The 21,265-nt window shown below is 39.8% G+C and overlaps 1 protein-coding gene across 8 annotated transcripts in view; it reads left to right on the top strand.

The window, feature by feature from the left end:
- The window catches only part of Pam (peptidylglycine alpha-amidating monooxygenase), a 155,367-nt gene that overhangs the window by 49,768 nt on the left and 84,334 nt on the right, over positions 1-21,265 (top strand). For all 8 annotated transcript variants that reach the window (XM_048331140.1, XM_048331141.1, XM_048331142.1 and 5 more), the window contains exons 5-6: positions 10,059-10,144; positions 11,397-11,480. In XM_048331140.1, coding sequence (XP_048187097.1) covers positions 10,059-10,144; positions 11,397-11,480 — 170 coding nt within the window. The remainder of the gene's footprint in view (positions 1-10,058; positions 10,145-11,396; positions 11,481-21,265) is intronic.

The following is a 21,265-nucleotide window of genomic DNA, read 5'->3' on the forward strand; positions in this document are numbered from 1 at the left end:
TGGTGGAGTCCCAGCTGAGCAAGTAAGCTAAACCTACCAAACAAGTGTGAAACGGTGAGTTCAAACCCCAGAACCAGAAAACAAAAAATCTAAAACATTATCAAATAAAAAGCAGAGTAAAGCCACATGCAGTGCTTCACGCCTGTAATCCTGGCTACTCTGGAGGCTGAGATCTGAGGATCCATGTTCAAAGCCGACCCAGACAAGAATGTCCATAAGGTGCTCTCGAATGAACCACTAAAAATCTGGAGCTGTGGCTCAAGTAAGAGTACTTGCCTTGAGCAAAAAAGAAAAGCTCAAGGACATCAGGCCCTGAGTCAAAACCAACCAGCCAAACGAACAATCAAAACGCTGAGTGATAGAAACTGGAATGGAGGGACAGGGAACTTCACCAGCATTTCATCACAAAGTAGGATTTGAGAGTGTGTGTGTGTGTGTGTGTGTGTGTGTGTGTGTGTGTGTGTAGCTTCTACTTTGGGGTGATCTTCTGTGCAACAGCATAAGGTAGTTTTAGTTCTTGTAATTAATATTTGATCTTAAAACTATTTAAATTATACTTAGGACCAACTGATCTTTAAAAATAAAAGATGGCTTCTTCACACTGTTTGAAGTTTTTCCAAAAGAAAAGTCCCAGCTGGTTAAATGAGGCTCTTTCCAGCTGTTCTAACTAGGAGTCATTCTCTCGCTAAAGCATCCTTGCTTTGCTATCCTAAGAGGCTTCAGCTTCCATCTCTTTCAACTGCTCCTATTTGTTAGCCTCCTGCTGTGTCTTTTAAAATGCAGCATCTCCACAGGGTTACAAATGCTGATGCGGAGAAAGCAATAGCTAAACACCCACATGCACCTAGACAGAGAGAGCGTGTGCGCACATACCTGTGTGAGATACTGCTTGGTTACCCATTTCAATGACATTGTGAAGTGATAATACAGGAAAGGCTTCAGCTTTATTGCCTCTCCCATGACGATTCTTTGGTGGAGAATGGTATGTGCACAGTGCACAAGCTGTCTACGTGGCCCCCTCCATGTCTTAGCTACTTGTCATCTGTACACTTGATAGCAAGATTCAGTGTCTTCTGCAGTCTACCTTTATTTCTGCCATGAAACTTCCCAAGTTAAGCATGTATTGCATAATAATTAAAAAAAACTCACAGTAGCCAAAATCTATGCCCTCCTTTGTTTTAAGCACTATAAAATGCCTATTGGAGTGCATTCACATAATTTAGACACACGTTTCTGTTGGGCCAGAATTAATTGTATCCACTTTTCTTTTTTTTTTTTTTTTTTCAAAATTTTATTATCAAACTGATGTACAGAGAGAATTGTATCCATTTTCCTTAATACATTTGTATGATTAACAGAGCTGTGTTTTATTACTTATATCATTATATTGTAACATATGAATGATACATTAGTTATTACATTTATTACATATATTGAAATAGTAATTTCAATGTATTATATTAGAAGAGTTATGGCATATTTTATTGTTAATAGAGCTATATTATATTTGTATGGCATTGGAATAGTAAACTGCATCCATGCACTACGTTGATGTAGGTATTTTCTTTTAGCTTGTAGTCACCAGTGAATATGATCTTAGTTAACTTTTTAAAATTTTTTATTATAAAACTGATGTACAGAGAGGTTACAGTTTCATACGTTAGGCATTGGATACATTTCTTGTACTGTTTGTTACCTTGTCCCTCATACCCCCCTCCCCCCTCCCCCTTTCCCCCCCCCCCCAGGTGTTCAGTTCGCTTACACCATACAGTTTTGCAAGTATTGCTTTTGTTGTTGTTTCTCTTAATTTACCCTTTGTCTCTCAATTTTGGTATTCCCTCTCAATTTCCTAATTCTAATACCAGTATACACGGTTTCCAATATACTCAGATAAGATTACAGAGATAGTGTAACTTTTTTTAATTTTTGGCATCAGACATGATGCTTGAGCGCACGTGTAGGTGCTGTCCCTTGGTTTTTGCTCATGGCTAGCGCTCTTGCCCTGAGCCAAAGCTCCACTCTCCACTTCCAGCTTTTGGGTGGTTAGTTGGAGGTAAGAGTCCATGGTCATTTCTGCCTGGATGGCTTCTCACCATTATTTCTCACATCTCAGCTTCCTGAGGCGGTAGGATTGCAGGAGAGAGCCAGGAACACCCACCCAGGTTGGCTAACAAGTGTTAAGTGTGTGAACTGGAGGTGGTGATTCTTTCTAGACTCGTGCCTGAAAGGATATGTCCCAGCCATCCCAGGGGGCCATGCAGAGATAATCACAGACAGGAGAAGAAGGTTCATAAGGAGGTTGATTACTGGGGCCATAGCTCCCACAGGAGACGGAGCAACATGGTGTCTGCACCTGATCCAGGTGGCCGCTTTTCTGGGGCTAAAGGGGAAGTAGGTGGGTCTTGATGGTGAGTAGGAGTGGCTCATTATAGTTCTAGGGCAGGGATTTTAGGTGTGGGTGGATCTGGGAGCTAATGGAAGGAGCTGAGGACCTAAGGCAGGGGAAATGCTAATATTCCCCCATTTGTTGTTTATTAATAACGGGGGAGGGGTACCAGGCCGGGAGTATGGGCGGAGGTTGTTTCTTCTGGAGCTACTTCTTGCTGTAAAGGGGTGAAGCAGTCAGGGGTCCCTGATTCGTAGTTTGGCCTGATGCCATCCAAGAAGTATTTGCTTGGCAGTTTGGTTGGTAAAAGTCCTCATCATTTCCACGAGAATGGTTATCAGAGCCAGTGGGTGTCATGGTCTCCTCTGGCTACCTCCTGCAGCTTGGGCACATCAAGGAGTCACTGGGCCTGGGGGCTTCAGGATCCAGATCTGCGCTGGGCAGAGCAGTGTACATGAAGCCTCCAGTTGCCTGTAGTAACAGGATGGCCTTGAACCGCAAGTTCCCAGGTGGTAAGGCAGGGGAACGGCTAACAGTGCCAACTTTAATCAAAGAGAATGCCATTTTGATAGTTTTAATGGAAACAAGCACTATGATTTTGAACATTATTCCTTCCTCACAAGTCTATTTAGTATTTGTATTAAACAGAGTAGTTGTGGGCATATCTAGTCAGAACATTGAAATCGGAGCATCTTGGGTTCAAATCTGAGTGAAACTTCTTGGTAGTTGTAATAAATGATGATAAAATTATTTAAATAGTCTCTATTTCCTCACCAAAAATAAGGGCTATTTATCTTGAACCTACCTTTTTGGGGGCCTTCATGAAGAATAAGGAAGATGATTTAACTAACAGGCTTGCAGTAGTGATAACACATAGTACTGGTAGCTGTTACCTTTATTCAGTTGTTAATAAAGCTGTGCTAAACACTTCATTAGGCACTGAGGGTTTGTGCCTTACCCATTCTGCTTTTAGGCACTTTATGGCCTTTAGAATCTTACTGGGGTGAGGGAAGAGGTGGGTACTCGCAGTTTATGCTCTTTACCAGGCTAGTTCTTCTTAATCAACATTGTTATTCAGCTTTCCAATTCCCTCTAATTACTGTTAATGCATGCCCATTTTCTTGAAGTTCACATAGGATTATCTGAATTGGGGACATATTCAGTGAGCTTATTGAACACTTCATCTTATTTGGATTCCCAACTCATACAAATTGCAACATTGAAAGGTACAGACATCTCACTTATATCATTGATTTTATGTTGTGTTTTTCAAGAAACTTTCTAACTTTATGTTAATTTTTTGTGGCTGTGGTTTTGCTAGATTCCCTAGTGCATTACAGTTGGAATCTAAAGAAATGCAAGCTTTTCTTGAATGCATGACTACTTTATTTCTTTATTTAGCTCAAAAAGTAAGATCGATCTGTTCTGATCTTTCCTTGGTAACCTCTAACAGATAAAACCAGAAAGTTACTTTAATAGTCAATCATGCTTTATTTAGATAATTCACAGTGACAGGCTAGCGTTTTTCAAGGTTTGGCGCAGTGAAAAAACAATCTTGTCATCTATATGAGCATCTTTTCACAATTTAATTGACTTCATCTGAAGGAGGCTTTAGGAGAAGCTGCTGTAATGATAAGAATAAGAAACCGGGTTGATGAAGTCAGAAATTATAGCAGCTATTGATCAAGGGTTACATTGCTTTCCAGTCATAAGACTCTTCTTAGTAATAAGAAAAGTAAAAGTCCCCTGTATTTTTTGGAGGACTCTCTTGGGAAAACCAAAGTATGTAATACTTTCTCCTTTCAGACATTTTGTGTAGTGAGAATATAATGATATTTTCTTTTAAAATGGAAATATGAAAATAAAGGGGTGCAGGGTCATATCCAAATATTCTTTACATTTCTTCTGGTCTTTTTTTCCCCTCTTCTCTTATTCCCTCCTCATTAAGATTTAGAATTAATTTCTCTGTCCTATTGTCATTCAATGAGTCCTTCTTTACTCAGTCTAGAGTTTAATACATTTAAATATTATATATATTTGTTTTTATTAGTTTATTTATTGTCAAAGTGATATACAGAGGGGTTACAGTTTCATACATAAAGCTGTGAGTACATTTCTTATCAAACTTGTTACCTCCTCCCTCGTTATTCTCCTTCCCCCCCCCCCCGCCCCAGTTCCCTCCCTCCCACCTGAGTTTACTACATATTGTCTTGTAAGTATTGCTCCTGCATTGGTTTGCCTTTTATCCTTTGTCTCTCCATTTTGATGTTCCCCTTCCTTTCCCTAGTTCTGATAAACGTATATGCAATACCCAGAGTACCAAAATCAGTTACAGTGGCATAAGGGGTGAAATAATGGAGAAGAAAGACAAAAGAAAATGGCATAATTTCACATGGTCCATTGAAAATAACAACAACAATGATAAACCACTTATTTCCATAGCTTGCAGTTAATTTCACTTATCATCATCTGATGTGTTCATATGTACATAGCTATTGAACTATTGTGATCTTCTGCTAAGACTATCTTAGACATGTACTAATTATTAGAAATGAGGGAAGCCATAGAGACTATGTTTTTTTGGGTCTGGCTCAATTCATTTAGTATGATTTCTTCAAAGTATTTCCATTTTTCTGATGAATGGGGCAATGCCATTCTTTCTGATAAGAAAGATCTACTGAGGGGCATCTAGGTTGATTCCATATTTTAGTGCTTCAATCAACATAGTTGTGCTGGTAACTTTAGTGTGGTCTTAATAGTGATCCTTTGGGTAAATGCCCAAAAGCAGTGTTGCTGGGTCATAGGGGAGCTCTGTCTTTAGCGTTTTGAGGAAATTCTACACTGCTTTCCAGAGTGGTTGAACCAGTTTACACTGCCACCAACGGTGTAATAGGGTTCATAAGGTTTGCTTTTGGCCACATCTGAGCCAGCATCTTAATGTTTTCTTTGATTTGCACTTCTTTTATGTGCCTCTTGGCCATTCTCATTTCCTCTTCAGAGAAGACTCTCTTTCGGTCTTTAGCCCATTTATCCAGGGGGCCGTTGTTTCTTAGAGGGTTTGTTTTGGGAGAAATTAATTTTTGAGTTCTATTTATATTTTAGATAAGAGGCCCGTGTCTGCTGTATGGCCAGTGAAGATCTTCTCCCAATCTCAGGGCTTTCTATTTATCCTGCAAGCTATGAGTGCAGAAGCTCTGCGGTTTGATGCAGTCCCATTTGTCGGACCTTCCTGTGATTTGTTGTGTTTCTGGGCCTTTAGTTAGAAACTTTCGACCTGTGCCAAGAAGCTCAAGTGTTTCTCCTATTCCTTCCTGTAATGTTTTCAGGGTATCTGCTTTTATCTTGAGGTCTTTGATTCATTTGGAATTGATTCTGGTGCAGGGTGATATATAAGGATCTAGCTTTAGTTTGTTACAGATGTTGAACCAGTTTTGCCAGCACCCTTTGTTGAAGAGGCTGTCTTCTTCCATTCTATTTTTTTAGCTCCCTTATCAAAGAATTGGTGGCCATAGTTCTGAGTGTTCACTTCTGGGTCTTCAGTTCTATTCCACTGGTCCTCATGCCTGTTCTTGTGCCAATACCAGGCTGTTTTTATTACTATAGCTTTATAATACAGCTTCAAGTTTGGTATTGATATTTCTTCAGCACTTTTCTTTCTGATTAGGATTATTTTTGCTATTCGGTGTCTTATATTGGTTCATATGAATTTTTGGATTGCTTCCTTTATTTCATTAAAGAATGGTGTTGCGATATTGATGGATATTGCAATGAATTTGGAGATAGCCTTTGGCAGTATTGCCATTTTCATGATGTTAATTCTCCCAATCCAGGAGTATGGGAGGTTTTTCCATTTCCTTAGTTTCTGCTTTAATTTCCTTTTTAAGCTTTTTAAAGTGTTCATTGTAGAGGTCTTTCACTTCTTTTGTTGAGGTTATTCCTAAGTATTTTTTTTCAGGCTATTGCAAAAGAAGTTTGTTTCCTGATTTCAGCCTCACTCTTCCTATTGGTGGCATACGGGAAAGCCATTGCTTTTTGATGATTTATTTTGTATCCTGCTGCTTTGCCAAAGTTTTGGATCAGCTCTAGTAACTTGGGAATAGAATCTATGGGGTTCTTTAAATACAGGATCGTGTCTTCTGTAAAGAGAGAGTTTTACTTCATCTTTCCCTCTTTGGATCCCCTTTTATATAAAACAGAAATTTTTAAAGAAAGTTTGCTTTTGAAGGTCTTGTTATACCAAATGTGATAAAAGAATAAAATACGAAATAATGGCCTCTTTGTTAACAAGCTGGAACAACTTAGTCACCTAAAATTTTATTTTAGAATGGTTTACACAAATTGCAACTTCAGATATGATGGAATTAATCAAGCCTTATGTTCATTTAATATTCTCTTTCAATAAATCATTGACATAAAAAGGAGTATGACAGACAGCTTTGAATCTTGCCTCGCCTATGGAAGCTTTGAACTTAATTGACTCTTTGAACTTACTCAGTTTTAAGGTAAAACACATTTTTGCAGTGTTCTTAAGAGTCTTAGTATAGATTGCTGTTTATATAAATATCATGCAAATAATGCTTATTTTTCAAAGGTTTCAACCTCATTTTTTTTCTGTGCTGGTACTTGGGCTTGAACTTAAGAACTGGGTGCTCACCCATAACTGTTGTACTCAAGGCTGATGCTTTAATATTTAAGCCAATGCTCCCCTTCTACTGATTTCGTAATTTATTGGAGATAAAGGTTTCACATACTTTCCTGCCCAGGCTGGCTTCAATCCTCAGTTCTCAGTGTGAATTGAGTAGCCAGGATTACAATGGGTGTCCAGCCTTATTCTCAAATATTTTTTTTTAAAGCAAAAAGCCTTTTACTATATGACAATGCGGTGCAGTCTTAGTCAATTCAGTTCCTCAGGTTTATGTACACAGGAAGTAAAAACAAACAAACAAACAAATAACTAGCATGGAAGCAAACCTGACTCTGTATTGGCAGAATGTTTCCTAAACGCCAAGCAGGACTTCAGATTCTGTGAATGGGGGATGGACGACATGACTGAAAACACCAGAGTACTCAGAGTTTAGTCGGGGAATTGGATGAGTGAGCTGGTATTTGGTACAAGTACTTTGGTTAAAGAAAAGAGGTTGTATGGGATAGGGTTGGAGAATGTTTCTGTAAGGAGGAAACACAGAACTAAATTTAGAAAGATACAGGTTAAAAAAAATGTTTCAGGGTGCTTGAAGGGAAATCTCAGGCAAAGTGAACAGGGAGAAGAGACAGATTAGGAACTGGCAGCAAGTCTGCCTGATTATAATGGTTTTGTCTGGCTGTTTAACAATGTCTAGGATTGGAAAAATCTTGATGTGTTATGCTGCAATGTTTAGATTTTATTTTGGTGGTAGATTTGGAAGTATTTGGAGGATTTTGGAGCCAGAAAATGACATAATCAAGTATGTAGTTTAGAAAATATTCACAAAACCAGTATTCTCGGTTATAGCTCATTCTGATTCTGCCTAGCCCTATACAGAACATTGACTTCCAAATCAGAGGAAATGATTATCTTGTTTAACCTGAGCCTGTCATCGTATTGTTGTTAGGCAATTGTACCTTTGTGATCTTTGTTGGAAGCTGTGAAAATTGCCACCCAGATCTTAAGTTTGGGTAGTTCAAAACAAAGAGATACAAAGTTCATCACTTCTGACAGCATCATTTCTTATTATAGAGTGACGCCAAGAAGGAAAATTTTGCTCTGGTCACTGTCCAACACCCTGAGCCTTTTAACGCACTTGGCATGAGGATGTCACAGACATTTGTTCCAACTCGCACTTCTCACATGAAAATGATCCTTCATTGTCGTATGTCGTACTTGACAGTGAACACCAAGGAACCACTGCTCTATGTGTTCTACATTACACATTACATAATCTCTTTCTGCAGCCTGATTTATAGAGGCAAGAGCATTGACTGAAGCAGGGCATTGGAGATTCTTAGTTCTGGGCCCTTCACCTCTTCATTCATATCTGACTTAATTTTGGCTCTCTGGCTATATGCCAGAAATATGGTGAGAGCCTCTGCCTCCAGGAAGAAAGTAATATCTTACCCGTGGTTGTCATATTGATGAGCGAGGCTTTTCCCAGTTACGTGGCCTCAGGCTCTGACTTCTTTAGATGGCCATTATGTTGTGTCTTCACTTCCCTTTCCAGACTGTAGTCAGCCTGTGCTTTTCCTTGTGTGAGCCTGCTACTTGCCCTAGGTATTCTTCAAGCCTTTCCCATCTGCCTCATTTCCTACCTCTGACCTTGCTTCGTTGCTTTTTCCCACAACACAAATATTTAAAAACAATGTGAACCTACAGCCTACAATTATGTCAAGCAACTGTAATTCTAGAACAGAACAAACTAAAAGCTATAGTGAGTTTAAGAAAAATAAACGTGTTATTTGTTGTCAGACAACTTACTATGTATGTCATTGGATCTACAAGACGTCCTGATGACCATAATGGACACCTGATACGGTCTATCAAGAGAGCCTTCCATAAAGACGTACGCACACAGTACTAGGAGCTGGTTCTCTTGCAGTGAAACTCCACATACCTTCTTTGTCTGGGTGCTCTTCCCACCATCCAACTCTGTCCTCAAGTGAATCTTTCAAGTGAACATTGCTAAACAATGTGTTACCCCCACAAAACACCTTGAGGTTTACAAAGTGTTTTCACGTATATCTCATTTGATTTACAGAATGACTCTGTGAGATTAAGTATAATTATCCACGCTTTACAGGCGAAAAATAAGGCTTAGTAAGATTCAGTGACTTGCATACACAAACAATTTATAAATACCAAGTCGGTATTCTCAATTGCATGCATGTGTGTGTGTGTGTGTGTGTGTGTGTGTGTGTCTGTCTGTCTGTCTGTCTATCTGTCTGTCTGTCTGTTTTTGTGCTGGCCCTTGAGCTTGATTTGAAATCAGGGCCTAGATGCTGACCCCTGAGCTTATTTGCTCAAGGTTAGCACAGCTCCACTTCTGGCTTTTTCTTTTTTTGGTCATTAACTGGAGATAAGAGTCTCATAGACTCTTGCCTGGGCTGGATTTGAACTGTGATCCTCAGGTCTGTCTCCTGAGTAGCTAGAATTACAGCCACCAGCACTTGGGGGTATGCATGTACTTTAATAACTAAATTTTGCATTATATGAGCAAAATCAAGATCTCCTGAATTGAGGTATTGTTTTGTTTTTTTATGTTTTATTTATTTGTTTTCCTTATTTATTGTCAAACTGATGTACAGAGAGGTTACAATTTCATACGTTAGGCATTGGGTACATTTCTTGTACTGTTTGTTACCTCCTCCCTCATTGTTTTGTATCTACTGAGGATTAGGTGTTTCTTAATGTGGCCAAAGTTTCATTGATAACAACACTGGTCCTCTTTCTGTGGGTTCACTTTCAGAACCGTACTTCATTAACACTGGTTTTCTAGTATCTCTGCCTAAAGGCTTGCTTTTTAACCTACACAGAATGCACAAAGAAACATAGCCAACTATACATTATCAGGCTACCCAGAATTGGTAGACTACAGTAATAATATGTTGGTATACTTTATTTTCAAATAGCTTCCCCAGTGTGGAGTGATTTATGTATTTTACTGCTTCAATGTTCGTAACAGCTACTTCTTCCCTTCAGGTTTTGTGATGAAGGAACCTGTACAGATAAAGCCAATATTCTCTATGCTTGGGCAAGAAATGCTCCCCCAACCAGGCTCCCTAAAGGTACGAGAAGTCTCTTAAAGTGTCTATGTTAATTAGCTCTTTCCAGAAGTGCTTTTTTATGGTCTTTCTTGGTTGCTGCTATTCTACATTAAAAGTGCAGGTGTCACCCATTGTGTTGTTGAAAGGTTTTACTTAGGTGGTGCCTTTTTCTCTTCTTCTCTTTGGTAAGTAGTTTGCCCTTACAACCATTTAGATTGAATTAGAAAATAACCAAGTATACCTCAAGCCACCTTCGGCCTAAGGCACATTGGCTTCTGACTGCAGCAGTTGGGTCAGGAGCCAAGAGAGCTAGGAATTAAATAAATTGCTGTTTCAGCAAACAGAGGTTGTTTTAACAGTCCTGAAACCTAGCTGTTTAATGGGCTGCCAAACCTCAGCTGCTTTTCTGACTTCACCTTTAAACTGTTCATAGCTTCCAAAGTCTAAGTGAATTACCAGTCTCTCTTAATATCCCTTGGACATTGGACATAATATTGGAGGGAATGCATGGGGCTGTTACAGAAAAATGCTCTGCCATGGTTTGGAGACAGAGCCCCCAATGTTACCTTCTAAATCAGGCTAGCAGCTCTAATTGATGTCTGTTTTGCATTGCTCCAACTGGCTCTCCAAATTCTTTCTCAACTTTACCAAACAAGCTGTTACCAAACAAGTTTGAGTATTAATAGGACAACCTCTCACTGATTTCTATACATTCTCAGAACAGGTAGAAAATTATCTCACCTTTTAAATATTTTCTCTGTAGATTAAAATAATCTCATTAGCAATCTTCATGTCTCTTAACAGTAAGACTTTTAGCAACCCTTCAGATTCCAAAAATTCAGACTTTGGGGACTTTATTACCTAATTAGTTACTGGTTTCCTTAATGCCACGTTTTTATTATAGCCTGTTTTTACATGAGAAGGAAAGCAACCCCCCGAGGTGCTCCTAAGGGTCTATTTTATATGTATAAGTGATCAATAGGAAAAAAAATTTCTCATTCCAAAATGAATGTAATATCTGGTTGAAATGTAAGTGATTACTGGTTCTGAAGTAGAATCTGTGAGTAGAATTCCATCAGAACTTTGAAACAACAAGATATAACATTGTATTATTAGAAATTTAGGTCCTTGCTTAGCTTATTTCAGTTTTTGTATTACATAATTTCCTATGTTCTCAGCTGTTTTATTTCCTGAGACTATCGTAGATTAGCAACCCCAGTTTTAGACTTCATTTTCTAAAAATAAAAGAAAAATCTCCTTTTCTAAAATGTAGGTGTTGGATTCAGAGTTGGAGGCGAAACCGGCAGTAAATACTTCGTACTTCAAGTACACTATGGGGATATCAGCGCTTTCAGAGGTAAGGATTTAATGCTAGAACCGAGCCAACTTTCAGTGCTGTATTGTTTAAGTCAAGTGTACGAACTATTATCCACACAAAATGAAGAATTGCCCGCACCCTTGTCCACGAGCCACAACTGCCTTTGCTTCCTTTCTTTCTACTGAAGACACGTTAATTTTGAAAGCATTTAGCTTATGCAAACCCGTCTCCACAGTGACTTCTCTGATGCTTTCCTAGGGTTGCTTTCCCTTCCAGGGTAGTCTGTTCTCAACTTGCTTCTGTTCCGCCTCAGAAGTGCCACTCGTGTTAAGCAGCCCTGGTAGAAAGCCTAGGAAGACAGTGGTGGTTGATTTTCTTCATCATGAGTAAGCCTTCCACAGAGTGTGGAGGCTCTGCAGAGTCAGTGAGGTCGCAACCACTCGCCCTCGCGTGACACTCACGTGTAGCCACACCTGTCCCCTCAGAAATTCATCCGTTATTGCCTGCACTAATGTAAACCCTCACTCTGCTCTTAAACAGTGCTGAGTGCTACTAGGCACCTGTTGTTCATTAGATGCCCTTGTTTTATTATAGAAAAATGCTAATGAACATGAGGAATGGGCCCGGTTCCTAAGGCAACCAAGTTGGGCTTGTGTATTCCTTAGCTTTTAGCCGAACTCCACCTGCATTCTGCATTCACACTCATGTTCAGAGGAGTGTAAATACGAAACAGGTTTCTCCTTGGCTTGTTGGCTTTTTTTTTTTTTTACTGTGTCTTTCCGACGTGCCTTCTCCCTCCTGAATGTCCTAATTTAACATTGCGTCTCCACTAAGTGACCGGATACATTGCCTTTCCCCAACACATCAGCTTTCTAGCCAGCCATGAGGTCTTTCTCTACCAATGAAATACACTTGCAGCTTTGCTGCAGAAGCCCCGTGTGTTAGAAGGGTCCGAAAATACTTTCTGGGACAGGAAGTGCAGTTTTTTGTAAAAACTATATTGAAAAGTATTTTTTATGTAATTGAAAAATTATAACTAGTATGATAGTCAAATATCCTATCAGTTAAATAAATACCTGTGCACCAGCCAGGAACCTAATTTCTAAGTAACACTTTCTTTTTATATTAAAAGTATACTTTGGGGGCTGGGGATATAGCCTAGTGGCAAGGATGCCTGCCTTGGATACACGAGGCCCTAGGTTCGATTCCCCAGCACCACATATACAGAAAACGGCCAGAAGCGGCGCTGTGGCTCAAGTGGCAGAGTGCTAGCCTTGAGCGGGAAGAAGCCAGGGACGGTGCTCGGGCCCTGAGTCCAAGGCCCAGGACTGGCCAAAAAAAAAAACAAAACAAAAAAAAAAGTATACTTTGCATTATGCTCAAATAATTTCTCATCTTTGGAACAGAACCTAATCTTAAATTGTTAACTCCATGAGGCTAAAATGAGATTTTCTTGGAAACAAAGGAATAATATTTGTGAGGAAGAAAAACCGGTTTTCTTCTCTTAAAAAAAAACTTACCCTGCGAAGCCAAGCACACAGATTGGATCTCAGCCACTCCGGAGGCTGACGTCAGGAGAACTGTGGTTCAAGGCCATCTGGGCAAAACTTTCAAGAGAACCCATGTTAACCAGTCAAAAGCAGGGGTGGCGGCACAAATCTGTCATGCAAGCCACATAGAAAGGAGGATTAAGGACTTGGAAAACTCACAGGGGAAAAGTAAAATCATATTTTTTTAAAAATAGCAAAGACAAAAAGAAGTAAGTTATATCTCAAGTGGTAAAGTGCTTGCCTAGTAAGGACAGAGCCCTTCGTTCAGATTCCAATACCAAATACACCCTTCCCCACACACAGACCGCAAATGAGCTGCCTCGTGTCAGTATCAATGGGACATCAGATTCTAAGACACTGACTACCACAGCAGTGACACAAATAGCATTTTTTAATGCCAAGAAGACTTTTCGCCACAGCACTTTACTGTTCCCACTTTCTCAACCCAAATTTCTACCCTGCTATGCGAGCGGACTTCTCTCTCAACTTAATTCCCTTCAGTTGTGTAGGACTCCTCATAAATATCAGTGCTACCATAGAAAACAATAAGATGTGTTAGTATTTCGTAATATCTTATTGCAATGACTTAATTTCCTACTGACAATTTTATAATTTGTACTAAATGTAAGAGGGCAGTAAAGTACTGATTTTAATATAGGGTGTTGTTTGTTTTTAAACTATAAGATACAGATGAGAATCTTGATCCATTTTACTTTCTTTTGAAAAAAAAAAGAGGCTGTCCTTTTGGTTGAAAGATGACTAGTGCTGAAATACATAGAACTTATTGTAACAAAACAAAAACATAATGAAAAGATTTACCTATGTGATTCATTCAGTACCATTAGATACTCTCTAGCTTCTCAAAGGTACACATGGTCTAGAATAGTAAGGAAACACTTCAAAAAATATACACATTTCACTGAAAGAATAAATAACATTTTCCCATATTTCCTTGTGCATCATTAAAACTACCAATATGAAAAACTGGAAAAACCAATGCGTTCTTTTATTTGGTTAAATATATGTCAACACAATAAGGATAGTAATAGAATATCCTTTAGAGCATATACAAATACAAATACACTTGTATGTTTCCAAGGAATATGTTTGTAAGGAAAAAGGATAAAATACAACTGGCCAATGGGCCATTAGGATTGTAGAATTTTTTTTTCTACTTTGTAAAAGGTTATAATGTTGTCGTTACATTTTCAAATTCCACACAAGAAACACCATGTTAATAACTAACTCTACTGGTATCTGCCAGTCTCAGGTCCCCTCATTCTCTCCAGACTCTCAAGAGTTAATGCTGCTTTGGACCTGCCTGCCTTAACATAGGACTGCCTTAATGGTTAACCAAGTCCTGTGTCCTGACTTCATATTGAATGTGTACTTGAAACAGTATGTAAAGAATAAGAATATCTTCTGTTTGTAAGTTTTATGTTATATCATGTATGTGTGTGTGTGTGTGTGTGTGTGTGTGTGTGTGTGTGTATACACAAGTATCATTATGTCACTGCTTTTGATACCAGCCCGGGGAAAATTTAAACGTCATAATTTAAAAATGAATGATGATATTTTATGTATATACAATTATAAATTGGGAGTACCACTGTTAGGAAATTGCACAGGAGAAAACACTGGATTAATACCACGAGTATGTTTCCCATGCAGAGAAGGTTTTAAGGAATTGAGAAGAGTAAGGCTTTTTTCTTGAGTAAAGTTTCAGTGGTGAAGGTAAAAATATCTTCTTAAACTTGTGGGGAGTGAAAGAGCCAGGAGGAGCCTGACCTGAAGCCAGCCTTGCCCCATGATCTCCATTAGTAAGAAGAGAATGGCTGTGAGTTCTTTGCAATGAAGTGAAATGTTTGTCTTGTTCTGTTTGTTTGTTTTGGAAATTGCACAGTGTGAAGCTGTGAAAACCTTATTTAAAAAGTCACATTTATGAAAATTGATGCCAGTCACAGGATTAGTCCTGTACTAGTGCTGAGTGTATTCATCTTCCTGCCAGCCACAGTGTATTGAAGCAGTGTGCTGTAGCATATTTTAGCGGGAGCAGCACCCACAAAAAGGTATGTGGTAGGCAAGAACAGAAGTGCACAGTGGTTACAGAGACTGCAAGGAGACTGGAGCCCAATGGAGCCCAAAGGTCTGAAGGAGAGAGAGGGTGGAGCCAGGTTTCTTAGCAACTGGAACCACAGCAAGACTCTGAAAGGTGATTAGTAGCTTCAGTGTATGTGAGTCAAGGTGGAAGACATATTCCAGACAAATGTATAGAGTGTGTGCAGAGGCAAGGGAGAGAAAAATCCTGGGACACACAAGGATTTCACATTCCCGGGGTGTGAGATGCAAAAGTGATGTGGCACAATGTGAGCAGAAGTGTGAAATGGAGGCCCAAGGAGCCCTGGTGAGACCTGGTTGTGAAAGCACTCGAAATGTTCTTCCTTCAAGAAGTACTAGGTGATCATCACCCCAGCTGTCCTCTGCTGAGCTCGCAGGAAAGCTAGTAGCCATGGAAAGAAAGGATTATGTCTGTAGGTGGCCAGAAAGAACCAGGATGGGGATTTGGCAGAGCCAGAAGGATTTTATTTTGAAATGTAGGTTTCTCATTTTTGATACATACATATTGTATGTGAAGATGAGTGTCATTTAGAAATGAAAGTCCCACATGCTGCAGGGTTGGTGATCCAACTCCTAAATCCAGATAGAACATGCTGGCATTGTGACTCACACCAAGTTTCTAGGCCTCTCTGCCCTCTTCCTCTAAACCGTGGAACCTGCATGGTCCACGTCAATGCTTACCTGGTGCATATTCAATAAATGTTACCTGTGGTCATCGTAGCTCTTAGATAAAAAATAAATGCAACCTCTAGTCATACCTGCCTACAGTATAAAAATACATATTTGTCACTTTTCAAGGGTGTATGGTTTCTTATTATGCTTGGATGCAAACTGTGTTCATGTCTGTCACGTTGCCAATACAAGTTTCCCAGTTATGTGTTGTTTCCTGTTCTGCACAGCAGTTTGTATTATTTATAGCTCAGCTATACAAAGAGCAAAGACCAGGTCCTTGCCCTAAAGGAAATGAGCACAGAAAGGACCGAGGATTTCGTCTCCCTCCTCCACAAACACAAAATATACATTTTTTGTTGTTGTTTTAAGATTTTTCAACTAAAGCTTGGTCCAAAGAAAATATCTTTTTTGATTCTCTGCATAATATTGCTGAATACTTGTTTTTTCAACATCGTGTAGTTGCAGTGTTAGAAGAATAAAAACCCATGTCTCATTTCTGGCCTTAGCTTACTAGTCGTCCATAATAGCTCAGAATCAGAAACCACATGCACTCACCCATTGAAACTGGAACTATGGTTGTTAGATCAGAGGCCAGAGTCTCTCCAAGTGTGTAACCCAGTTGTCTTTGAAGTGATAGCATTAAACTATAAGTACGTGTAACAAAGCAGACAGGTGTAATCCAGGACACACGTTCACTCAAATATACCCTTACACACACATGCTTATGCATACGCATACTGACACACTCACACACATGCTTATGCACACACACTCACACACACAGATATTCAAGCATTGCCTCCATCTCCTCATCAAAACCCTCAAAAGTACATTTTATTCATTTTACCGTGCTCCTGGGAGTATGACCAAAAGATTCATTTTCCTTCACTTGAGTGTTTAACACTTTCAGTCTAATTAAATGAATCAAACCTAGAGATCTCATTTCCAACTCTCCTTGATGTGAGTTCTAAGAACGTGAGTCTAAATTTCTGGAGTTATATTAATAAAATTAGATCATAAAAGTTTAGTTAGAGCCCTTAGGGGATGATCATTCTAACAGGAACATTTTTCAGAAAGCTGAGGGTTCAGCCTTCTAAGCGCTATAACTTTAAAACATCTCAGAAGTCTTTCTAGAATATATTATGTCTTATAGGGTTAAATTAGATGCTATGTGTGTGAAATGCCTTTGGGTGTGCCTAACACAGAGCACATTCCTAGTAGCCATTCAAAATGTAAGAAACAAAGCAGAGGAGCCCAAAAGGGAGTCCTGAGGCCACCATTGAAAGGTTGGAGGGGAAGGCAATGGGAGAGAGTGGGATTGGAGTATATGTTTGCACATATGAGAATGGTATCATGGAACCTTTAGACATAGGGGTAAAATACCTTGGTCATCCCAGCTAGTTGAGAGTAGCTTGAGGCCAGTCTGGGCAAAAGTTAGTGAGACCCCCACCTCCACCAACAGTCAGGGCCTCGTTGTAAGTGCCTGTGATATCAATTATGCAGGAGTCATAGGTATCAGGATTTTGACTTGAGGCTGTACCCAGGCAAAAGTACGGATCTTATCTGAAAAGTAAAAGGTTAAAGTACCTGTCCAGTAAACACTAAGGCCCTGAGTTCAATCCCAGTACCACCAAATAAATAAATAAGTAAAAACATACTATAAGAAATAAAAGAGATAAAAGAGTAGTAGAGGGATGTGAATATAATAAAAATATCTTGTATATCATAATATTACAGTAAAACCTCTCATTTTATACAATGAATATATATACTATACATTTTTTAACTATTTGTTAAAATTTTTTCGTCTGCCCTTCCCACTTTCCTTCATTATCTTGGGATCTCACAACACATAGTGATTAGTGTTGATTTTCCCCCCGTATGACTAAGCTCCATGTCTGCTATCTGTTTTTCTGTATCTCCTGTGGTCTCCTTTGCCATCTAGCTGCCTCTCCACCTCATTCCACTCCCAACAGTATACCCCACTGCAGTAAAATGAGTGAAATCACAAGTCTTTTCATGTAAGTCCCTGTCCATTGAAATGAGTACAGTGTACAGCAGTAAGGAGCAGGGCAGGACAAGGCAGTGCACTTCCAGAGGCACTGAGAAGCAAGACCACACTTATTCAGATGTTTCAAGGGGCCAGGTGATTATTCCATTGGAGCCCTTCTCCCTTCTTGGATTCCTTTAGTTCTGTGTCCATCTAAGATAAAGCAGCTTGGAGCCCTTAGGGCCTGCCCTAGATGAGGTCCAGACCCGACTTGCTTTCCCCCATCCTGGCTGCCTTCCATGCAGAGGTGTGCTTTCTGCGAAGCTCACTTCCGTTTAGGTACACATTACAGTGTGTGGGTATGCACGCACACTTCAGCACACACACACCTACATGCACACGCACACTCTCACACACAGAGTCCCTCTCCTACCACAGCTGAAGGTGTGGCAGAGCGAGCAGGAAGGTGACAGAAAGGACTGCCAGGGAGCCCTTCTTCCCCTCGGACTCTCCCAATGCCTTGAAATTGGGAGCCCAGGAAAAAGTCCCTGCTCGTGCATTTATTCCCACAAAATAGGGCAGACACCAGTGGCTGGGCCGCTGCGCTTATCATTCTCTCATTGCGGTGTAACGCAGACTATGCCAACTTGAGCGTGAACAGCTGAGTGCTCCCTCCCCGTACAGCCTCTGCTCCCTCCTCCTCCTCTTCCACCCGTGTCTTCGCTGCCTGAGCAAGCACTTCCTCCTCGGCATGCGTTCCAGAAGGAAGCACACTACCTGTCTTCACTCTGCCCTCAGAAGCACCAGTGCTGCCCTGGACCCAAGTTTTGAAACGCATGTGTCTTACAGCATTTTCAGTCACTACCTTTGAACTCGTACCCATGATTACCAATTCGTCCCCATTGCCAGCTGAAAGGCCTGGAAGCCACCAAGTCTCCATCCCCAAAGGGAGGCCTACAAAGCAGCCTGGCCTGGCTCACCAAGGACCTTGATGTGTACACAGGCCAGCAAGTGTGATCTCTCGGCTATTCACGTGTGCAGCATACCTACACTCCTACACGTGTGTGTGTGCATGTATAGGAGAAGGGAACACACTGACGGGTGTGTGTGTGTGTGTGTGTGTGTGTGTGTTTTCTTTCCTTTGATGACAAAACTCAGATCACATTCTATATGATCAGGATCTGTTGTCTTTTTTTATTTAACAATGCACTGCGGGCATCTTCTAATTTTGGCTGTGGCTGTCTAAGTATTCCATTGTGCAGATATAAAATAATTTATATATTCTATTTTCTGTTAAAATTTGGACGGTTTTTTTCCTGCCTGTTACAAACAGTGCCAAAGTGAACTTTACTGGTAAATGTTTTCGGTAATCATGGTTTTGCTAATTCAGGATAGATTTGGGGAAATAATATTTTGGATCTCTGAGTGTTTGAATCTTCAGAGATTCTGCTAAATTACCAACAGAATAATTTTTTACAGTATCCAGTCTACAGTGACTGAGAAGACCTCCTCTCCTTATCTGTACTCGATATTTTCATACAATAAAATTTCTGTAGTGTTTTCCTTACAAAGGAACTCCTCTTAGTGTTTCATTAAGAAAATGTGAGGGGCTGGGGATATGGCCTAGTGGCAAGAGAGCTTGCCTTGTATACATGAGGCACTGGGTTCGATTCCCCAGCACCACATATACAGAAAACGGCCAGAAGCGGCGCTGTGGCTCTACTGGCAGAGTGCTAGCCTTGAGCAAAAGGAAGCCAGGGACAGTGCTCAGGCCCTGAGTTCAAGGCCCAGGACTGGCCAAAAAAAAAAAAAAAAAGAAAATGTGAATTACCTAGATGATCTTTATAGATTACCTCTCAAGTTCAAAGGATTTCTAGAAATCTAATCTAAAGATAATGTATACCAGATTAATTTTTGGTAAAAATGAAGAGTTCTGTTTCAGAATAGACTTGATTTGACATATAGAAGGTGAGATTAAGCCCACCTGACCTATAGGTGGCTCAGATAGGCTTCCTAGAGCCAACTGGTAATTTCAAGTTATTTTCTGAGCTAGTTGTTATGTATAGCCATGATTTTTTAAAGGCAATAAACACACAAAAAATCATCTTCCATTTATTTGGTGATTATCTACATCCTTGAAGGCATTTATATCTGTTATATCTTTGTGGTAAAAATTCACATCACCAAAATGGGTACATGCTTCATGTCAGTCTCGAACCCATTGCAGTACTGGTTGTGTAGAATTTGTTTACATCATTTATTAAAGAGCATGGCCAGTTACAGTGCAGGTCTAACATGTGCCTTTTTAAACGTTTTATTTGTTGTTGTTTTTTTGGTGCTCATCTGTGGCTTGAACTCAGGTCAAGTGTCCTGAGCTATTTTCCCTCAGGACAGCATTCTACTACATGAGCTATGACTCTCCTTCTGGCTTTTTGGTGATTAATTGGAGAGAAGAATCTCATGGACGCTCATTCCCAGGCAGGCTTTGAGCTAAGATCCTCAGATCTCAGCCTCTTCTCTTGAGTAGCTAGGGTTGCAAGTGTGGGACACCGTCACTCAGCTCAAACTTGCATCTTTATTTTCTCTATAATCAAAATTAGCTGGGAATGTGGCCTAGTGGCAAGAGTGCTTGCCTCTATAATCAAAATTATCAGTAAACATCCTGGCTTGAACTATTCACTGGCCAATTACAACCACACCTAGACTGGAAAAAAGGAAAAAAAAAATCTATGTGATTCAACTGTATATGTAATACACAGTACAGATTATTGTGGTTTATTATTTTAAAAAATAAATTGTAAATTATATAGTTTTTGGCAGTCAATGTATAATATTTATATATCCACACACATGATATCTTTCTCTAAAAGCTTATATATTGCCAGAAAACTATTAGGCCCAGAATTCTGAAAGTTTAACAGGATCTGCAATTGGTTTATATGCAAACTAAAATTTGACAATTAGCATCCAATAGGGATTGAAGTCACTCCTACATTTTTTTCCTGTACTACCAGTATGTTAGAGAAATCTCTTGGAGCTTGGAATATGAGAAAAAGAGTTTACATTTATCAAACTATTCTTAATTAAATCCCAGCTGTCTTAAAGGAAATTTAATCACTGATTATTTTCCCAATTCCATCCACTTAGAACTTTAAAAGAGAATTAGTTTTGTTTATTATTTATTTATTTTTGTCAGGTGTGGGGCCTGGGCACTTGTTCCTGAGATCTTTTGCTCAAGGCTAGTGATCTACCAATTTGAGCCGCAGCTCCACTTTCGATCTTTGAGTGGTTAATTGGAGATAAGACTCTCACTGACTTTCCTACCAACACTGGCTTTGAACCGTGATCCTCAGATCTCAGCCTCCTTATTAGCCAGGACTATAGGCATGAGCCACCAGTGCCTGGGCTATTCTTAACTTTTATGTAAAATTTGAGTGTGTGTGTGTGTTTATGGGGGCACGCACGTGCGTGTGCGCATGCACGTACACTGAACC

The sequence above is a fragment of the Perognathus longimembris genome, chromosome 22 (genome assembly GCF_023159225.1).
Source record: "Perognathus longimembris pacificus isolate PPM17 chromosome 22, ASM2315922v1, whole genome shotgun sequence".
NCBI lineage: Eukaryota > Metazoa > Chordata > Mammalia > Rodentia > Heteromyidae > Perognathus > Perognathus longimembris.